This window comes from Macadamia integrifolia, unplaced genomic scaffold (genome assembly GCF_013358625.1).
Source record: "Macadamia integrifolia cultivar HAES 741 unplaced genomic scaffold, SCU_Mint_v3 scaffold2373, whole genome shotgun sequence".
Classification (NCBI taxonomy): domain Eukaryota; kingdom Viridiplantae; phylum Streptophyta; class Magnoliopsida; order Proteales; family Proteaceae; genus Macadamia; species Macadamia integrifolia.
In genome coordinates this window covers 6,421-22,537 of record NW_024868668.1, presented here as the reverse complement: position 1 = coordinate 22,537, position 16,117 = coordinate 6,421, and the positions used below count along the sequence as shown (strand labels likewise).

Here is a 16,117-nt window from a genome sequence, read left to right as displayed (position 1 = left end):
TTATTTGAACATTATTTTTTTTCATCAAATTGCAGGATTCTCAAGCTGAAAATGCCTTCTCACAATATTGGGAAGATCATATTGGTCTTCCAAATCCTCCAAATTGGTTTATTGCAAAGGCTTCTCCATTAAGCCTTGATCAGTTGACAGTGTTTATGAAACTTATGGAGAAAAATGAATTGACTTCCCACCTACATTCATTCTGTAAGCAGGCTAATATTGCTTGTTCTACAAATGAATTGATGAAGAAGACCATGTACGACACAACGTTGCCAGCAATCATCCCGTTGCATGACCTCAAAAAGACATATGAAGGCCTCCCAAAGGGAACACCCTTGTCGATTGCCAACGAAGGGGGATTGCTATTTTTTAGGGAGTCGGCGGTGAAAGAGGGAAGTTTTATGCCTATCCCTGATTTAAGGGACCCAATGTCATATAATTCATTCTTGCCGCGCCCTTTGGCATCAAAAATCCCATTTTCCTTTGCACGGATTGAGGAATTAAAGAGTATGTTTGGTGTGGTGGATGATTCAAATCTAGATAAATATATTCAAGATACCCTCAAGATATGTGAGGAAAGCTCCATAAGATGTGAGCAGTGCACCTGTGCTACTTCTGTTGAGGATCTCATTGATTTTGTTGTTGAGAAATTAGGGCACCATGTAAGCATATGGAGTACTGAGAATGTTGAAGGATCTTATGAGAATGTCACAATTGGAGTTGTGAAACTAATATATGGAAACCTCTCTGAACCACCAGTCATATGTCATAGTCAGCCATTCCTATTTCAAGTCTATTTTTGCCACATTTTACGAAAAGTGAAAATATATGCAGTTGATATACATGCTCATAAGAAGGTGAATCATGCAATCATGGCATGCCACTATGACACATCAACTTGGAATCCAAACCATCTTGCTTTTAAGCTATTGGGTATTGGCCCAGGCCTAATTGAAGTCTGTCATTGGATAAACAAGAATGGAGTAGTATGGACAAAGACTCTAGTTTGAGCAGTATTTGAATATTTGAACATTTTCCAATTCTCTGATTTGTGTCACATGTTAGTGCTTATGCTATTTGAGGGATAAATAATGATCTATTTTTCGCTTTCTTATTATGTCTTTCAAATTTCAATGTAACATTGTTCTTCAATAAAAATGTTTATCACATAAAGATTTTAGCTAGACATATTAAGAGCGAGTGATGTCTGGCAATTAGGGTGAGCATAGTGTTCGTTATGAGGAGGATGAAGATGCTAGGGATGAAACAGCTATGGATCGTTGACCGGTGGTTTAGGAGTAGGAAACTATTAATGAGGGTTCTAAGGATCCTCTTGCTCCCAAGCGCTCGTATGCCAAGACAGTTAGGAACGCGTCAAGGCCTAAGATTGACGCTCTTTTAGAGCCGAATCAAGCAGGAAATAATAGAAGGATTTGAATCCCCAGCAGATCTATGACTTGAAGAGGCAACTCTTTAGATTCGCATTGACAAGTCGTGTCAATTTCTGTCTGATTTCTTTAGACGATTTGTGACAAGAAGCACATGACAACCGGATTCTGATCCAAGAAGTAATTATGGAATCATTAGGCAAGTGATTATGAATCCATTAGGCAAGGGCTTTCTTATACGAAGAGTGTAAGATTGATAAGTGACCGATCCAAACTGTACTCCATTATTCAATCGTTGTAATTACATCACAATTCCATATGGAACAATTTTTTTCTGTTTGGGTGAAAATTCCATGCGGAACATTAATTCAACTATGTTGGACGCTTGTACCAATAAAGCAAAACTAATAATCTGACTTTTCCTTATGTTTTATTAGTAGTTTGAAAATTGTTTAAAGGAGAGCTGAAAATTGCATGAGAAAGTGAGGCTAGCCGAATACCAAGGTTTTAAAACTTGGGATCGTCTTCGGATCGGTCAGGATTGGATTGCCTCCGACCTATTTACCTCTTTCTTTTGTTCTTCTTGTTTTGTTTTGTTTTGTTTTGTTTTGTTTTCTTTTTAATAGTGTTTTGGACTATTTTACTTTTATAACTCATCCATGGATTGGTATCAGATTAGTGAAGGATTGAGATCGATTTCGATCAGTACCAATTTGATCCAAGCAATCCTAATTGCTCCGATCTGATTTTTAAAACACCGATGGATCTAAATGACAATATTATCCTTTAAAAATTTGAAGGTTGAACAGTAAATGGAAGTTTTCTTTTCAACTCTGTCAAGCGTCTATTACGCATGCCCGAGGCAACAGAAACCACACAACAGCACCAGGGGTTCACAGCATTTTCGACCTCCACCGGCAGGTATGGTCTGTGGCCATCGGCTAGCCATTGACCACCCACCGGTGATGGTCTGCAAGAAACCAGATCCTATTCTACCTGCACTCAGATTCTGCCAGGACCAATCCCGGGTTTCAGGCCTCAGTTTTTATTCCACAACTATCCTATATGATGTATAATGTGGGTGAGGTGTCGGATTGGTTGATTTCAGCCCAATTCTCCTAAACGCTAATTTAATTCATTTGGTCCTAATTGGGATTTCTGGGAATTAACTGGGATTTCTATCCAATTGAGCAGACAGAGGTTCTTCCCACATAATTCATCACTCATTTACCTTTAATTGGATCTATTAAGATTATTGGAACTCTTGTCTAGTTCCAATTCAGGTTCATTCATTGGGCACAGGGTCAATTTTAGGTCAATTTGGTCTCAATTTCCGAATTTTCCTGTCTGGGTACCCCATTAAAATTTCTGCCATTTCCTGGATAAAATTGGAAATATATATGGTATTATCCCACTTCCAATTACAACCTATTTTGCCCAACTGGCAAAGCCCCTTGGTCTAGGATTCACTGGGACAAGTTGGTAATCAATTGAGTCCCAATTCGGGTCCCAAAATTGGGACTTCAACTATAGGAAGCTAAATTATGTCTCTAAAGCAAATTCCCCTCTTCTAATTCATTCCACACTATCTCTATACTACCAACCGAATTATACTACAACAAATTCACATGGTTGGTGAGGAATCTTACCTCTTTCACAGAGCCTAGGTGTGGTAGATACAACAGGGGCTATCCTAGTGCAGCTATTCAGCTCCCATGCACTCCATAGCAGAGCCAACAGTATTGGCAGCCTAGGGTTCTATCTGGGAGCATCTTAAGAGCAGCAACAATAGCTCCATCAATAGTTGCAGGAACAGCCGCAGCAGCAGCACAACACCTCTCCCTTCCTTCTTCCTTTCTTCGTCCTTTCTTCTTCTTCTTCTTCTCCCTTCCTCCTTCTCTACCCATGATTTTGTAGGGCTGAATAGGAGGAAAGGGGAGTGGTTTTACTATGTATAGCCACAATCCTTAGTGCTTGTTTGACTGTGACCCTGTGATTAACCTGATGAGGTTAAACCTCAATAACTTTATGTGAGTCCCACCTCTAACTGAGTCAATAAGGTGGTATAGAGTCAGTGTGTGGACCCCTACAATTGAAGTAGATATGATAGTCTGAGGTGTAGGAATGTAGGCCCCACAGCAAAAATTCTAAAATTTTTCTTACTCTTAGGCGTTTTATAGGTCCTACCGGCTCGCCAGTTTTTAGTTGGGTAGCCTGCTGGTGACCCTATTTTTGAATCACCAGCAGCCCAAACCTTTAATGTCAACTAGGTTCAAGCACTATGATACTCAGCTACTTCCAAATTCAGGGTGTTACAGTCAGTCATTTCTTAAGATAACTATCTATATAAGTTCAGCTCTAAATCTGTATCTGTACCTGAGCATATTCTTAAATTCTTAATTTTTTAATTACACAAAGTAATATCCATCTGTTAAATCAGTTCTTGAGTCTGTAATTGAAATCAAACATCTAAGCATTATCTGAAATACACTATTATCCTTGCTACAACCATTAAAGCATAATCTCTTCATGGACACATCACAAAGTATATCAAGCTATAAATTAAAGGAAACATCTCTATCTCCATCATCTGAAGTAACCACATCCTTCCCTTTACATGTCCTGATACAATCCGCACACTGGTAAAATGTTGTATATCATGGGATGAATTCAACTAGCCCAGTTAGAAAAATTCAATCATAAAAAAACATGCTTTCCCGGAAAACACACTGGAGCTAGACTTTTCTTAAAACAATCCATCTGTATTAAACATACTTGTTCCTTCTGAGTATATATCCATACATATATAATATTCTTTAACTTTATTTTCTTTTTCACTTCTATGTTAGATTCTTTTGTCATTTACTTCTTTAGTTTCTTTTTTCCTTAGTTCTTTTCTTAGCTTTCTTGAGTCGTGAGTCCCCACCCTGTTCGGTTGCTAGGACGTGGGGGAGGATTGATTTCCACCTGTCCGGTCAGCAGGAGCTCAAAGTGCCAGGGAGAATCGACCCCCTCCTTGTCCAGTCATCGAAGTGCCGGGAATGATCCCTTCCTCACTCTTTACTTTGAATATTTCTTTCATTTCTTTAACTTCTTCCTTTATATCATTCATATGTCTATCGTGCTTTTTTTTGCTAAATGAGATTTATTCAAAAATATAGAAAAAGAGAATAAAGTACATCGAACACCCGAGATGGTGAGAACACTCTCTCCCAACCCCCACCTTCGGCATTGCCATTAGCAAGGAGAAGGAGAAGAGGAACTAGTAAAACCTATAGTTGGGTCTGCCATTAGAGTCTCTGCTAAGGAGCTTCGCTACATGGTTTGGAAATAAAATATTAGCCTCAGAGACACCCGTCTTTGCCGCATCTCTAGCTAAGTAATCTGCAATGGTATTTGCCACTCTGAAGTTATGGGTAAGCTTCCAGCTGATACCGTCTTAAGTAAGATTTGAGGAAAGCCCATCGCTGAGCTACGAACCAAGGAACCTTTTGTTGTTGAATCAACATCACCACCACAGTAGAGTCTGACTCAACCCATAGGCATTGGAATCCCAAGTCTCTAACACGCATGAGGCCTTCCATCTCTGCTTGAAAGACCCCTGTGACACCCATATAAATTTTATAGGACCCTAGCACTCTTCCCATCCAGTCTCTGAAAATGCCACCAGCACCTGCTCTGCCCGGGTTTTCCAACGAACTGCCATCAAAATTGAGCTTAACCCAAATTGCTGGAGGCTTGCACCAGAATACTTCTAAAACAAGATTGGCGGGCATGTTTTGAATAGGCAACCCCAGCTGTCTATCATGCCTTACGTTTATAATAAATCATGAAAATAAATATCTAAATGCGTTTAAAAACTTATGATCTTAGAGCCAATAATAATCATACAATACTGACAAAATGTTCACATCAATGATTACTTGGCTGATATGATAGAATATCTGTCACCGGTGTATCTCCACTATAAATGTATATACATAATTTTCAATACTTTCAAACCACTTGGACTGCAAGTTCCTACATAATACTAGTACATGTCATTAAATCTCTCTATCTAGTGATCTAAGTTTAATAGGAAAGATGCCAAAATATTTCACTGGAACGACCTTAATCTAACATAGTTGGTCCTACCAGTACTAAGCAACTCTCATCCATATGGTAAATATTTACCAACTTTATTATACATTAATTTCTCAACCAATTACATAGATATTTGGGCATCAAAACTAACTTGCACCTTGCTATCTTACATCCTGTGAAGTCACTCCAGGTGCTCATATAATAATTCTAATAACTTCTTAAATCAATACCTCATTTGTCTCATTGGCTATTTAAAGTTCCATTATGGTTCATGGCAATAACTTAACAGACTATAGCCCACTAGCCCATTAGCCCATTACGTTCTCAAATGTATATGGTCAATCCATATCATTAGTCTTGGTGGGATTTTAGTAGGGTCCATTTTGAACATCCAACTCATATCTACATAGCTAATAAGCTTTCATTTTCTTTCCCCCATTTTCTTCCTTTTTTTCCTTTATTCCTAAAATCAGCACACACACCTTACTCACAACATGCACGGTTTAGGAACATCAAACCATTATCTAATTTAATATTGCTATTGTCTCCACTATGATGCAACATAAATAACATAATGATATAATATATATTGACTCCATCTAATTATACATTGTGGCAATATCAATGCCATAGTCTTGACTATAATGTTGTTTATTTCCTTATTTCAACATTATTATATTAGCAAATAAGCACACACAAACTAATCAGGGAAGGAGGAAAACGGTTGTTGTTACTGTAGCTGTGGCACAGCAGCAACGACACTTTAGATCCGCCCCCAACTCTTTATCTCTTTATCTTACTCTCTTTTTTTTCTTCTCTGTTTTAGTTACCATCTCTTTTGGGTGGTGGATTTAGTCAGCCCCTTTGATTTACTAAAACAGTGGCAAATTAGCCACATGGGCAGCCACATAGGCCACCCAAGAACATACACATGTATAAGGGGAGGGAAGAAGTTGGTCACTCGGCTGGACAATAACTCCACTTCCTCATAATCCTCCTTCCCATTTCAACCATGACATTTTAGGAAATGGAAGCTAAATAAATAAACTCAAAACACGGGATTTTCTAAACCCCTTGCTTACCTTATGAGATTCTCTCTCTCTCTCTCTCTCTCTCTCTCTCATATTTACAGCCCTCCTTGCACCTCTTCCCTTCAGATTAAACCCCATTAATATCTCAATTCTTCTTCTTGTTTGCGAGAACCAGCCCTCGCTTTCTTGCTTCACTCATCCCTTCTCCACAATCCTCACTCCAAGAACCCTTTCTTTCTACACTCAACTCTCTTGAAGATCCTCTCTCAACCCCATATTTACCCTTCTTCGGCTCCGATATTCTCTCCTTCTTCACTCTTACTCTTTCTCTCTTACTCTCCTCCCCTCATGTCCCTTTCCTTGTCTCCCCTCTCTCTCTTTTTGTTCTTATCTCTCATAGTCTCCTCTTTCTCTTACGTGAAAGAAATCCCCCCCCCCCCCCAACATAACAATATTCAATACTACTCATTCAAGTGTATTAATTGGACATTAGAGTGAAGAAAAGAAAGTTAAATATTTGAATTCTAGTCTTGCTATTTGAGCATATCTTCAAAGAAGAAATCAACTCTCTCCATTATTTGGTATTCTATTACAAGCATTGAGAAGACAACAAGATGCATTCATTCTATTCATTGTATATGATACACGCATCACACGAGGTAACATCCAACCTTTCTATTTCATTGAAAGTTTGCTTTGCCCAATATTTGGTTTAACTCTAGGTGTTAGCTTGTTATTTTCACCGGTGTTAAACTGCACTTAGGCTTGTAAGGACCCACTCATCTTTGAAAGAGATTGTAAGGACCTTCTCATCCTTGAAAGAAATTCTAAAGGACCGTCTCATCATATAACAAGATTGTACGAATCCTCTTATCCTTAAAAGATTTTATAAAGGTGATTCCTCCCCACCTACTGTACTGAAAAGGAATAACTACTGGATAACTCTCAAAGTGCTCTTGTGAGGAGTGGACTAGACTTTAATTGAGTCGAACCACTATAAATCTCTGTGTTTCTTGTAATTGTGTTTATCTTTTGAATTGCGTATTTTATGTATAATCACCTCTAAGACTTAAAAGGAAAAAAAAATTGTAAATCCACTAGTGATAACCTAGTCACCCCCTCTAGCTTATCCAACACAGGTATTGTCAGTGGTCTAATGTGTGCTAGGTGCACTGGGTCACTAGAGAGGATAGAGAGAGAGAGAGAGAGAGAGAGAGAGAGAGAGAGAGAGAGAGAGGGAGGGTTGGGAAGATCGATGGTGTTGTAGTTTGCCATTTCTGCAGGAGCAATCAGAGATAATGGACCAAGGGGGTTTCCTATGCAATGGCCCCATTGGGGGGTGGCTGCCTCAACACCTAGTTGTGGAAGCCCGAAGCCACCCCAATCTAGAACCGCATGAGAGGTCAACAAGGGAGAGGAGAGATAAGGTGGAGAACAGAGATTGGTCAGGAGTGGAGGAGGTGAGCACAAAGATGAGTGCCAGAGCAGATAGTGTTGATAGGTTGCAAAGCAACGATAGGGTTTTGATATGGTCAATGGGTTGCCAATTTTTCTTTCTCAGCTCACTAGAAAAAGTTATGTTTTCACAATGTCGTTTATTCGTTTAAATATTTTTTTTTCAGCTTGTACCTTGCACATCTACTTTATAGTCATTATTTCCCAATTTCGAGAAACACTCATTCAGCTTCTACTTTGTATATCTAGCTACCAGGATATTCATTGACGGGAACCTTAATTGCTATTCGGTTTTTGAGCTTATACTTCTTATCATGTGAGAGTGCTGTAAGGGTTGTTTGTGCCAGTCCAAAAAACCGCTAGGTTCTAGTTTGAGCCAGAAACATTCGGGTTTTGCTAATCTCGTGAAAAACAATTGTATGAGTGACTGAGATTATTAATGGAAATTTAAATGTAGTATTATCATTTAGAAGCATGGATTTAGTTATCGATATTAGTAGTGGTATCCATCGTTACTAATACAATACCGCTTTGAATTGGATCGGATCGGTCTAGATCTGTCACACCCTGCCTCCACTTACCTCAAGGTTGGTGACTGGGGCACAACCATGTCTGCAATCAATCCAAGATCTCCGATGTAGTACTTTAGGGAAAAAAAATTATGAAATGATTCTAAATCCACATTACATCATAATGATCAGTAAGCGAATACAGTTGGTGGATTTTAATGATATTACCATGACTACACAAAAGAAGGTTTACTCCAATTAGAATATAATTACAATAATGCCCATAAGGCCACATCAGATAGGCACATAAGAGAATCAAAAGGGAAGATGAATACTATCATCCTCAAGGTGCCCCAAAGGCACAGTCATCACACATGCAGTCAATCTCATGCATAGCCAACTCCTCAATCCAAAGATCATCTCCATAGAGGGCCGGCTCCTCGACCACAATCTCAGGATGGTTCCTTGGATCAATATATAAAAAGAGTGCAACAAATGGGGTGAACTTCCATGAAGCCCAGTGAGGGGTGGACACACAAGCAAACACCAATATATCAATGTTCAACCACACCAATATGAGTGCAATTAGATGAACCCAATTGTCATGATCCGGTTCATTATCACACAAGCCTTCAGCAGATTCTAAGTCAATAGTGGGTTTTAGTGCTACTACAACATAGGTATTATCCCCAGTCATGAACGCATGTTACCAGTCCCCAAGGGTACAAGCTAGTTACGAGTTAGGAGCTCACTGGCCCCTACATGGCTACTTCGGTATCCGGTAAGCCCCTATTGATAATCTCCTATATGTACCACAACACCAGTATCCAACATTTGGTGATGGTTTATCATGACGTTGGCATCCAACGACCTCAGTCATTAGAAATTCCCCTATCCTTAGTCCATCGGACAATAGAATTAGTCAATATGTAACCCCCATTTGGCAAGGGTAGTATTACCAGGGTTATTCTCCTAGCTTGATGCAATCTAATATGAATGACACATCGTAACACAACTATATTCACACAGATTGTGGGCATACAGTGCTGTAACCCAACCTTTGGCTACCCTGCATCTCATTCCTCAACATCAACACACACATACACCAATACTAATAGACGCATAACCAACTCCAATACTCATATATACCAAACTGTCTAGTTGGAAGGGAAATTTATTATCCCTGGTAGGCAGGGTGGAGCTAGTAATGTCACACCCCGTTCTCATAGACCCAAACTAGTGACTGGGTTCCCTCCGAGTAACCCAAAACCGCCATGATCATCTGATACAGTAACTACAACATAGCATGCCACAATAATTCAGAAACATAATTAATTAAATCAGCAGAAGACTTTTCATATATATTTAACTCTGAATTCCCCAATTACTCTTGATACCTCAATTGTTATACATAGTATATTTACATGTGGGCCCGTAGGCATGATATTTACACAAGAAATAACAATTTAAATATCTAGAGCACAAAAAGGAGAATGCATCAAAAGAATAAAAAAGAAGAGTTGTGTTGGAATAGCTAATGTTTTGCCACAACGCAGCCCTCACAAAGGCACCCGACACCATGCCCAAATCCATCCTAGACCCACCAATCTCCCACTGGAGATTCGATAGTGGATCCCGGTACCTGTTCCTCTACTGAAAAACCTGTAAAATCATCTAAAAATGTGTATACACGAGGGGTGAACTCACTAGCTCAGTATATGGAAAGAAAGACTCATATAAGCAATTGCATTTCAAATGATACTACATGCATGAGATTCATTTTAGGCCTATCCACCTAGGCAACATTACTAAGTCATAGGCTACGTGCTACTCACAACCACAGTGCGTGTATACCCCAGGTAGGAAACGCGTTCTTCATCCCGTGATACATTGATGAGCACATTCATGTGTGAAATCTATTATAGTAAAACATGCATTTTACATATTTAGAATGGAGCTGCCTTGAGTTTTACTCTCTTTTTGTAGGTTTTATATTCTCAAGGCCTTAAGGACTATCGGGCGCTATATCTCCGATTTTACACATAAAGAGGTCCTATTTCTTTTCATGGTTGCTAAGATGATAAAATTCTGAGCAAGATGGATGTGTTCAATTGCAAGTATACATTCGTTTGGTCAACCGTACAAGTGATTATTCTTTTTGGGCCAGAAAAAGAATAATGGATTAGAACTGAACCGAGATGCAGAACCAGCCTATCTGCAGTTGTCCTAAGGGTATAAGGAATATTTTAAATGCCAACAAGGATCGATAGACCACATCCTTAAGTGATTGAAGATTCATTTTTGGTAACAACTACCTAGTGTAGTTGGTGAGTTGTGGTGTGCAAAATCCCTTGCTTATTAGGAGGTCTCAAGTTTGAACCTCTTAGCTGCCATTTTGTTGAGGTTTTTTTTAGAAGATTTTTTCTCTCCTACTCATCACTTAAAGGAGGCCAGCCAAGATGGTTGTATGTAAATTTGAAGAAGAAGAGAGAAAAAAAATAAAGAGAAAAAATAGGAAAGAAGAAGAAAAAAAAAAGAACGACAAGAACAAGCTATGAAGCATGTCTTTCAAGTTCAATTTTTTTTGTTCAGATTTGTTTTTGCTAATACTAGACATTACAGATTTGATTTATTCCATATCTGATTTTTAGTACTGGTAGTATCTCAAATCGATCAAGTTTTCAGTTCAAGGATTGAAGTTCAAGTAAGTAGGCTTCTTCAGTAGTCTTCTCTCCCCCCCCTCTCATTCCATCTTCTAACTACCCTTTCTTTCTTAATTTAGGATTTTAATTTTAGTTGTTATATTATTGCTATCCCTTTCCCCCAAAGTTCATGGCTAGTGTATGTGTTGGCTTTGCCCCTCTTAGTCATAGAACCATCATTTTATTATTTTTATTTTAATTGTCTCCCTTTCTCTAAAGCCAAGTAGAGTAACCCTTGTAAGAATGACTCTCTGGTCAAGTAGGGATGTTCATATTATGATGCATCCCTCGGGCTAAGTAGAGGAACCTATTTGTGAGTCTCTCTCTAGCTTTACCCCCTTTCTTTTACTTTATTTTTATTTCAGTATTTTTTCCTTCATTACTTTTTAATTACGTGGGGTGTTTATTTTCATCTATTTATTTATTTAATTTTAATTGTGTGGCTTGTGTATTTAAATTCTTAGATGACGAATGGTTAGGACATTATTTTAGATACATATGTTTAGGATAGTAATTAGAATTAGATCACAACCATTAATCGGTTCACTTTCGCATTATTAAAAGAAGCAAAAACTGGTTTCCCCCCCCCACACTTAAGTCATGCAATGTCCTCAATGCATGGAAAGAATTAAAAGCGAAGACAGTGCAAATGTGCCAAAAACTTGTTTGAGATTTTAAAATGTAACCACAAGCGTACCGATCAGTGTAGCTACAGGTCGAACATAGGGAAAGCAACTATCAATACCCACATAAATTATTTGACATAAATGCCATAAGTCTAGGCCATGGTGAGGGCATTCTTGGAGTAGATCCTTGAATCTCTCTATAAGTTTGAAAAAGGACTCATTAGGCTTTTGCCTAAACTGAAGGATATCACTTCTAAGCTTATTGGTCTTGTGAGTTGGGAAAATTTTCCTAAGGAAGACAACTGTGAACTGTTTCTATGAGGTTATGAAATTTGTGGGTAACCCATGCAACCACTTCTTAGTTTGGTCTTTTAATACAAAAGTGATAAACCTAAGCTTAAGAACATCATTAGAAAGTTGTTAGATCTTGATTAGAACACATACCTCTTCAAATTCCCTTAGAAATAGGTATGCATCCTCAGAGGTCAACCCATGGAAGTGGGGCAACATAGTGATGTATTGATATTTGAGTTCAAAATTATTACCCTGGACTTATGGTAGAACTATGCAGGAAGATTGGGTTATTCTAGCAAGGTAGAACCTACCTTTTAGAGATTTAGGTGAAGTGTTTTGATATTGGTCTCCCATATTGAAAGGTTTTAAAGAGAGCAAATGTATAGGGTCACTACTTGTTAGATCGCTTCTTTCTAATCGATTCTTAGTATTACGTACCCACCTAACACTCATACAATAGAAAACTATCCACAACTAGAGTAAGACAAATACAAAAGAATGGATAACAAAACTTTTTTCTTATAATTTTTTTGATGTGTTTAATTTTTTTTTTTTTTTTTTGCCTTTTTGGGAGCTTGCTGGCAGGGATCTGGGGTTGCTCAGCTCAATTCCTGAGGTACTGCTATAGGGCGAAACCTATCTTTATCATACTATGAGGCATGGTGACCTCCACCAATACAACTATTATCGCAAGTTGTTCTTCTCAAAAATTCAATAAAAGAAAAAGAAAAATAAAACAAAATAAACAAAGCACTCCTATTTACCAAAAGAAATCGAAAAATAATATGGAACTATCTCCCCGGCAACAACTTACCAAAAACTTACCAAAAACTTACGAGAGAACTCACTAAAGTTATCTCAATTATGCGTGAGAAGGAAAAAAGAACTTTACCCAGTCAACCAGAGTCTAACCCTAGGCATCATCAGCCTGTTAGTTCATAAGCACTAACTAATGCACCACTGAATATAGTACAAGGTCAGACCCAACAAAGGTTCTCTACCCAATGTAATGTTGTTTATGCCCTTAGGAGTGGTAGAGAGTACCAACAAAGCGTTCCTAAATCTTCTCCATCTATTACTCCTATTAACTCTCCTTCAGTTGAGGACACAAGTGTGCCTCTTGTTCCAGGTTCGTCTAATGAACCTAAAGATTCTTTTAAAATTAAAGATGATTTGGTTGAGGAAACAAAAATGATTCTTCTGAAAAAGGGTAAATCCCTAATAGTCCTTATGTTCCTCCTGTCCCATTTCCTAATCGCTTAGTAAACAAAAAGAAGATTGATTCCATGGATAAAATTTTAGTCTTCAAAAAGGTATAAGTGAACATCCCTCTTTTGGATGCCATATCCCAGATCCCCGCCTATGCAAAGGTATTAAAAGATTTGTGTACTCACAAACGTATCACTAGTGTTCCCAAAAAAGCGTTCTTGACAAGTAACATTAGTTCCATAATTACTTAGCATATAGCAGCCAAGTATACGGATCCAGGGAGTCCTACCATATCTTGTGTCATAGGCAACACCTACATTGAGCATGCTTTACTTGACCTTGGCACAAGTGTGAATTTTTTACCTTACCAAGTATACAAGAAACAAGGATGGGGAGAATTAAAAGCCACTGAAACTACTTTTCAGTTAGTAGATAGGTCTGTTAAGATTCCTAAAGGGATGGTTAAGGATGTCTTATTAAAGGTGGGAGAATTTATTTTCCCTGTTAATTTCATTGTGTTAGATACTAAGCCTTTCTCAACCAAGGATGAGATCCCAATAATTCTAGAAAGACCATTCTTGGCTACCAGTAATGCATTAATCAACTGCCGAAATGGTTTCTTAAGATTATATTTTGGCAACCAAACTGTTGAGTTTAACATGTTTGGGATAGGCAAGCAACCACATATGGAAGAAGAGATCAATATGCTTGAGGATTTTCTGGATTTTTCTAATGATTTAATTACCAACTTTGATATTGATTTTGATTCAGAATTCCAAGAGTATATTGATGAGTTGGATGATGATAGTGAAAATTTCTTTTCTGAAGTCTTGAGTCTTCACACACCTGTGGAGCCCTTTGGACCCCTTTTCAATTTTATTCCCAAACCTTCCATAGTTGAGTCCCCTAAGTTAGATCTTAAGGAGTTACCATCTTATTTGAGGTAGGCTTTCCTAGGGCCTGACCAGACTCTTCCTATAATAATTTCTTCAAATTTGACTTCTAGCCAGGAAGAGGAGTTACTTAAAGTGTTAAAAGATAATAAGGAAGCCCTAGGTTAGACCATGGTTGATATCAAGGGTATAAGCCCTTCTATTACGCAACACTATATACATCTTATGGAGGATTCCATACCATCCACGGAACCCCAAAGAAGAGCTAACCCAGTGATGATGGAAGCCATTAAGAAAGAGATCCTAAGGTGCTTGGATTATGGAATAAGTTATCTTATTTATGACAGTCAATGGGTAAGCCTAGTTCACGTAGTGCCTAAGAAGTCTAGGGTGACTGTAGTTCCCAATGCTAATAATAAACTAATTCCAACCCATGTCTAATCAGGGTGGAGAGTGTGCATAGACTACAGGAAACTTAATGTGGCAACCTGGAAGGACCACTTCCTATTGTCATTCATTGACTAGATGTTAGAGAGGTTAGCTGGAAATAAATACTTTTGTTTTCTTGATGGATATTCTGGCTATAACCAGATCCCAATTGCTTTCGAGGACCAACATAAGACCACTTTTACATGCCCATATGGAACATTTGCTTATAAGCTTATGCCCTTTGGGCTTTGTAATGCCCCTGCTACGTTTCAATGATGTATGATGAGTATCTTTTCTGACATGGTCAAAAAATTCTAAAAGTATTTATAGATGACTTTTCAATTCATGGGAATTCCTATTCTAAATGTCTTCATCATCTTTTCCTAGTTTTGAAAAGGTGTATATCTAAGAATTTGGTTTTGAATTGGGAGAAATGCCATTTTATGGTTAAATTTGTTTTTGTTTTAGGCCATTTAATATCTAAGGAGAGAATTAAGGTAGATAGAGCCAAAGTATATATAATTGGTAATTTACCACCTCCTCAATCTATTAAGGAGGTCCGAACTTTTCTAGGGCATGCGGGCTTCTACAGAAGGTTTATTAAGAACTTTAGTCAGTTAGCCCGACCTCTCACTTCATTACTTGCCAAAGATGAAAAATTTAAGTTTTCTAAAGAGCACCTAGAATCCTTCAAACAACTTAAGAATGAGTTAACCAATGCACCCTATCAGTAACAAGTTGCCCACTATCATTTACTATGCTAGTGGGACCTTAAATGATGCACAACTCAATTATACAACCACTGAAAAAGAATTTTTAGCTATTGTGTTTGCATTAGAAAAGTTTCGATCTTACTTAGTTGGTTTACATGTGGTGGTGTATACTCATCATTCTGCTCTTAGATACCTAGTTCAGAAGAAGAATGCCAAAGCCCGTCTCATTAGGTGGGTTTTACTTTTACAAGAGTTTGATTTTGAAATTAGGAATAAGAAAGGAGTTGAAAACCTAGTTGCAGACCATTTATCCAGGATTCCCAATTCCTTTACTATCGATTCTCCAGTCAATGAGAACTTTTCAAATAAACAGTTATTTGCAGTATCCAGTGAACCATGGTTTGCTGACATTATCAAATCAAATTCTTAGTTTCAGGTGTGACTCCGGATCACTGGTCCACCCAAGATAAATATATGTTTTATTCCCAAGTACTTTTTCTGGGATGATCCTTATTTGTTTAAGATATGTCTAGATCAGATTATCCAATGATGTGCTTCTGATCATGACCAACATTCTATTCTTACTTTTTACCCTGACTATATATGTTGTGGGCACTTTAGACCTAAAAAGACTGCCGCAAAGGTTCTCCAATGCAGATTTTATTGGCCCACTCTTTTTAGAGGTACTTTTGATTTTTGCAAGGCTTGTCCCGCCTACCAGTCTTTTGGCCGTATCAATAAGAGGAACATGATGCTCCTCAACCCTATTATGATAGTTGAGATCT

General features: G+C 38.1%; 1 protein-coding gene and 1 non-coding gene across 2 annotated transcripts; both read left to right on the top strand.

Moving 5' to 3' along the window:
- Positions 1 to 35: 35 nt before the first annotated feature.
- Positions 36 to 1,010, top strand: LOC122066398 (polygalacturonase-1 non-catalytic subunit beta-like; the record flags this gene model as incomplete). Its single annotated transcript, XM_042630205.1, has 1 exon — positions 36 to 1,010. A coding segment is annotated over one exon (975 nt), but the record flags the coding sequence as incomplete, so codon positions are not given.
- Positions 1,011 to 11,948: 10,938 nt separating this feature from the next.
- Positions 11,949 to 12,055, top strand: LOC122066399. The gene has a single exon (XR_006136348.1). It is a non-coding gene; the product is annotated as a small nucleolar RNA R71 (small nucleolar RNA).
- Positions 12,056 to 16,117: the final 4,062 nt, after the last annotated feature.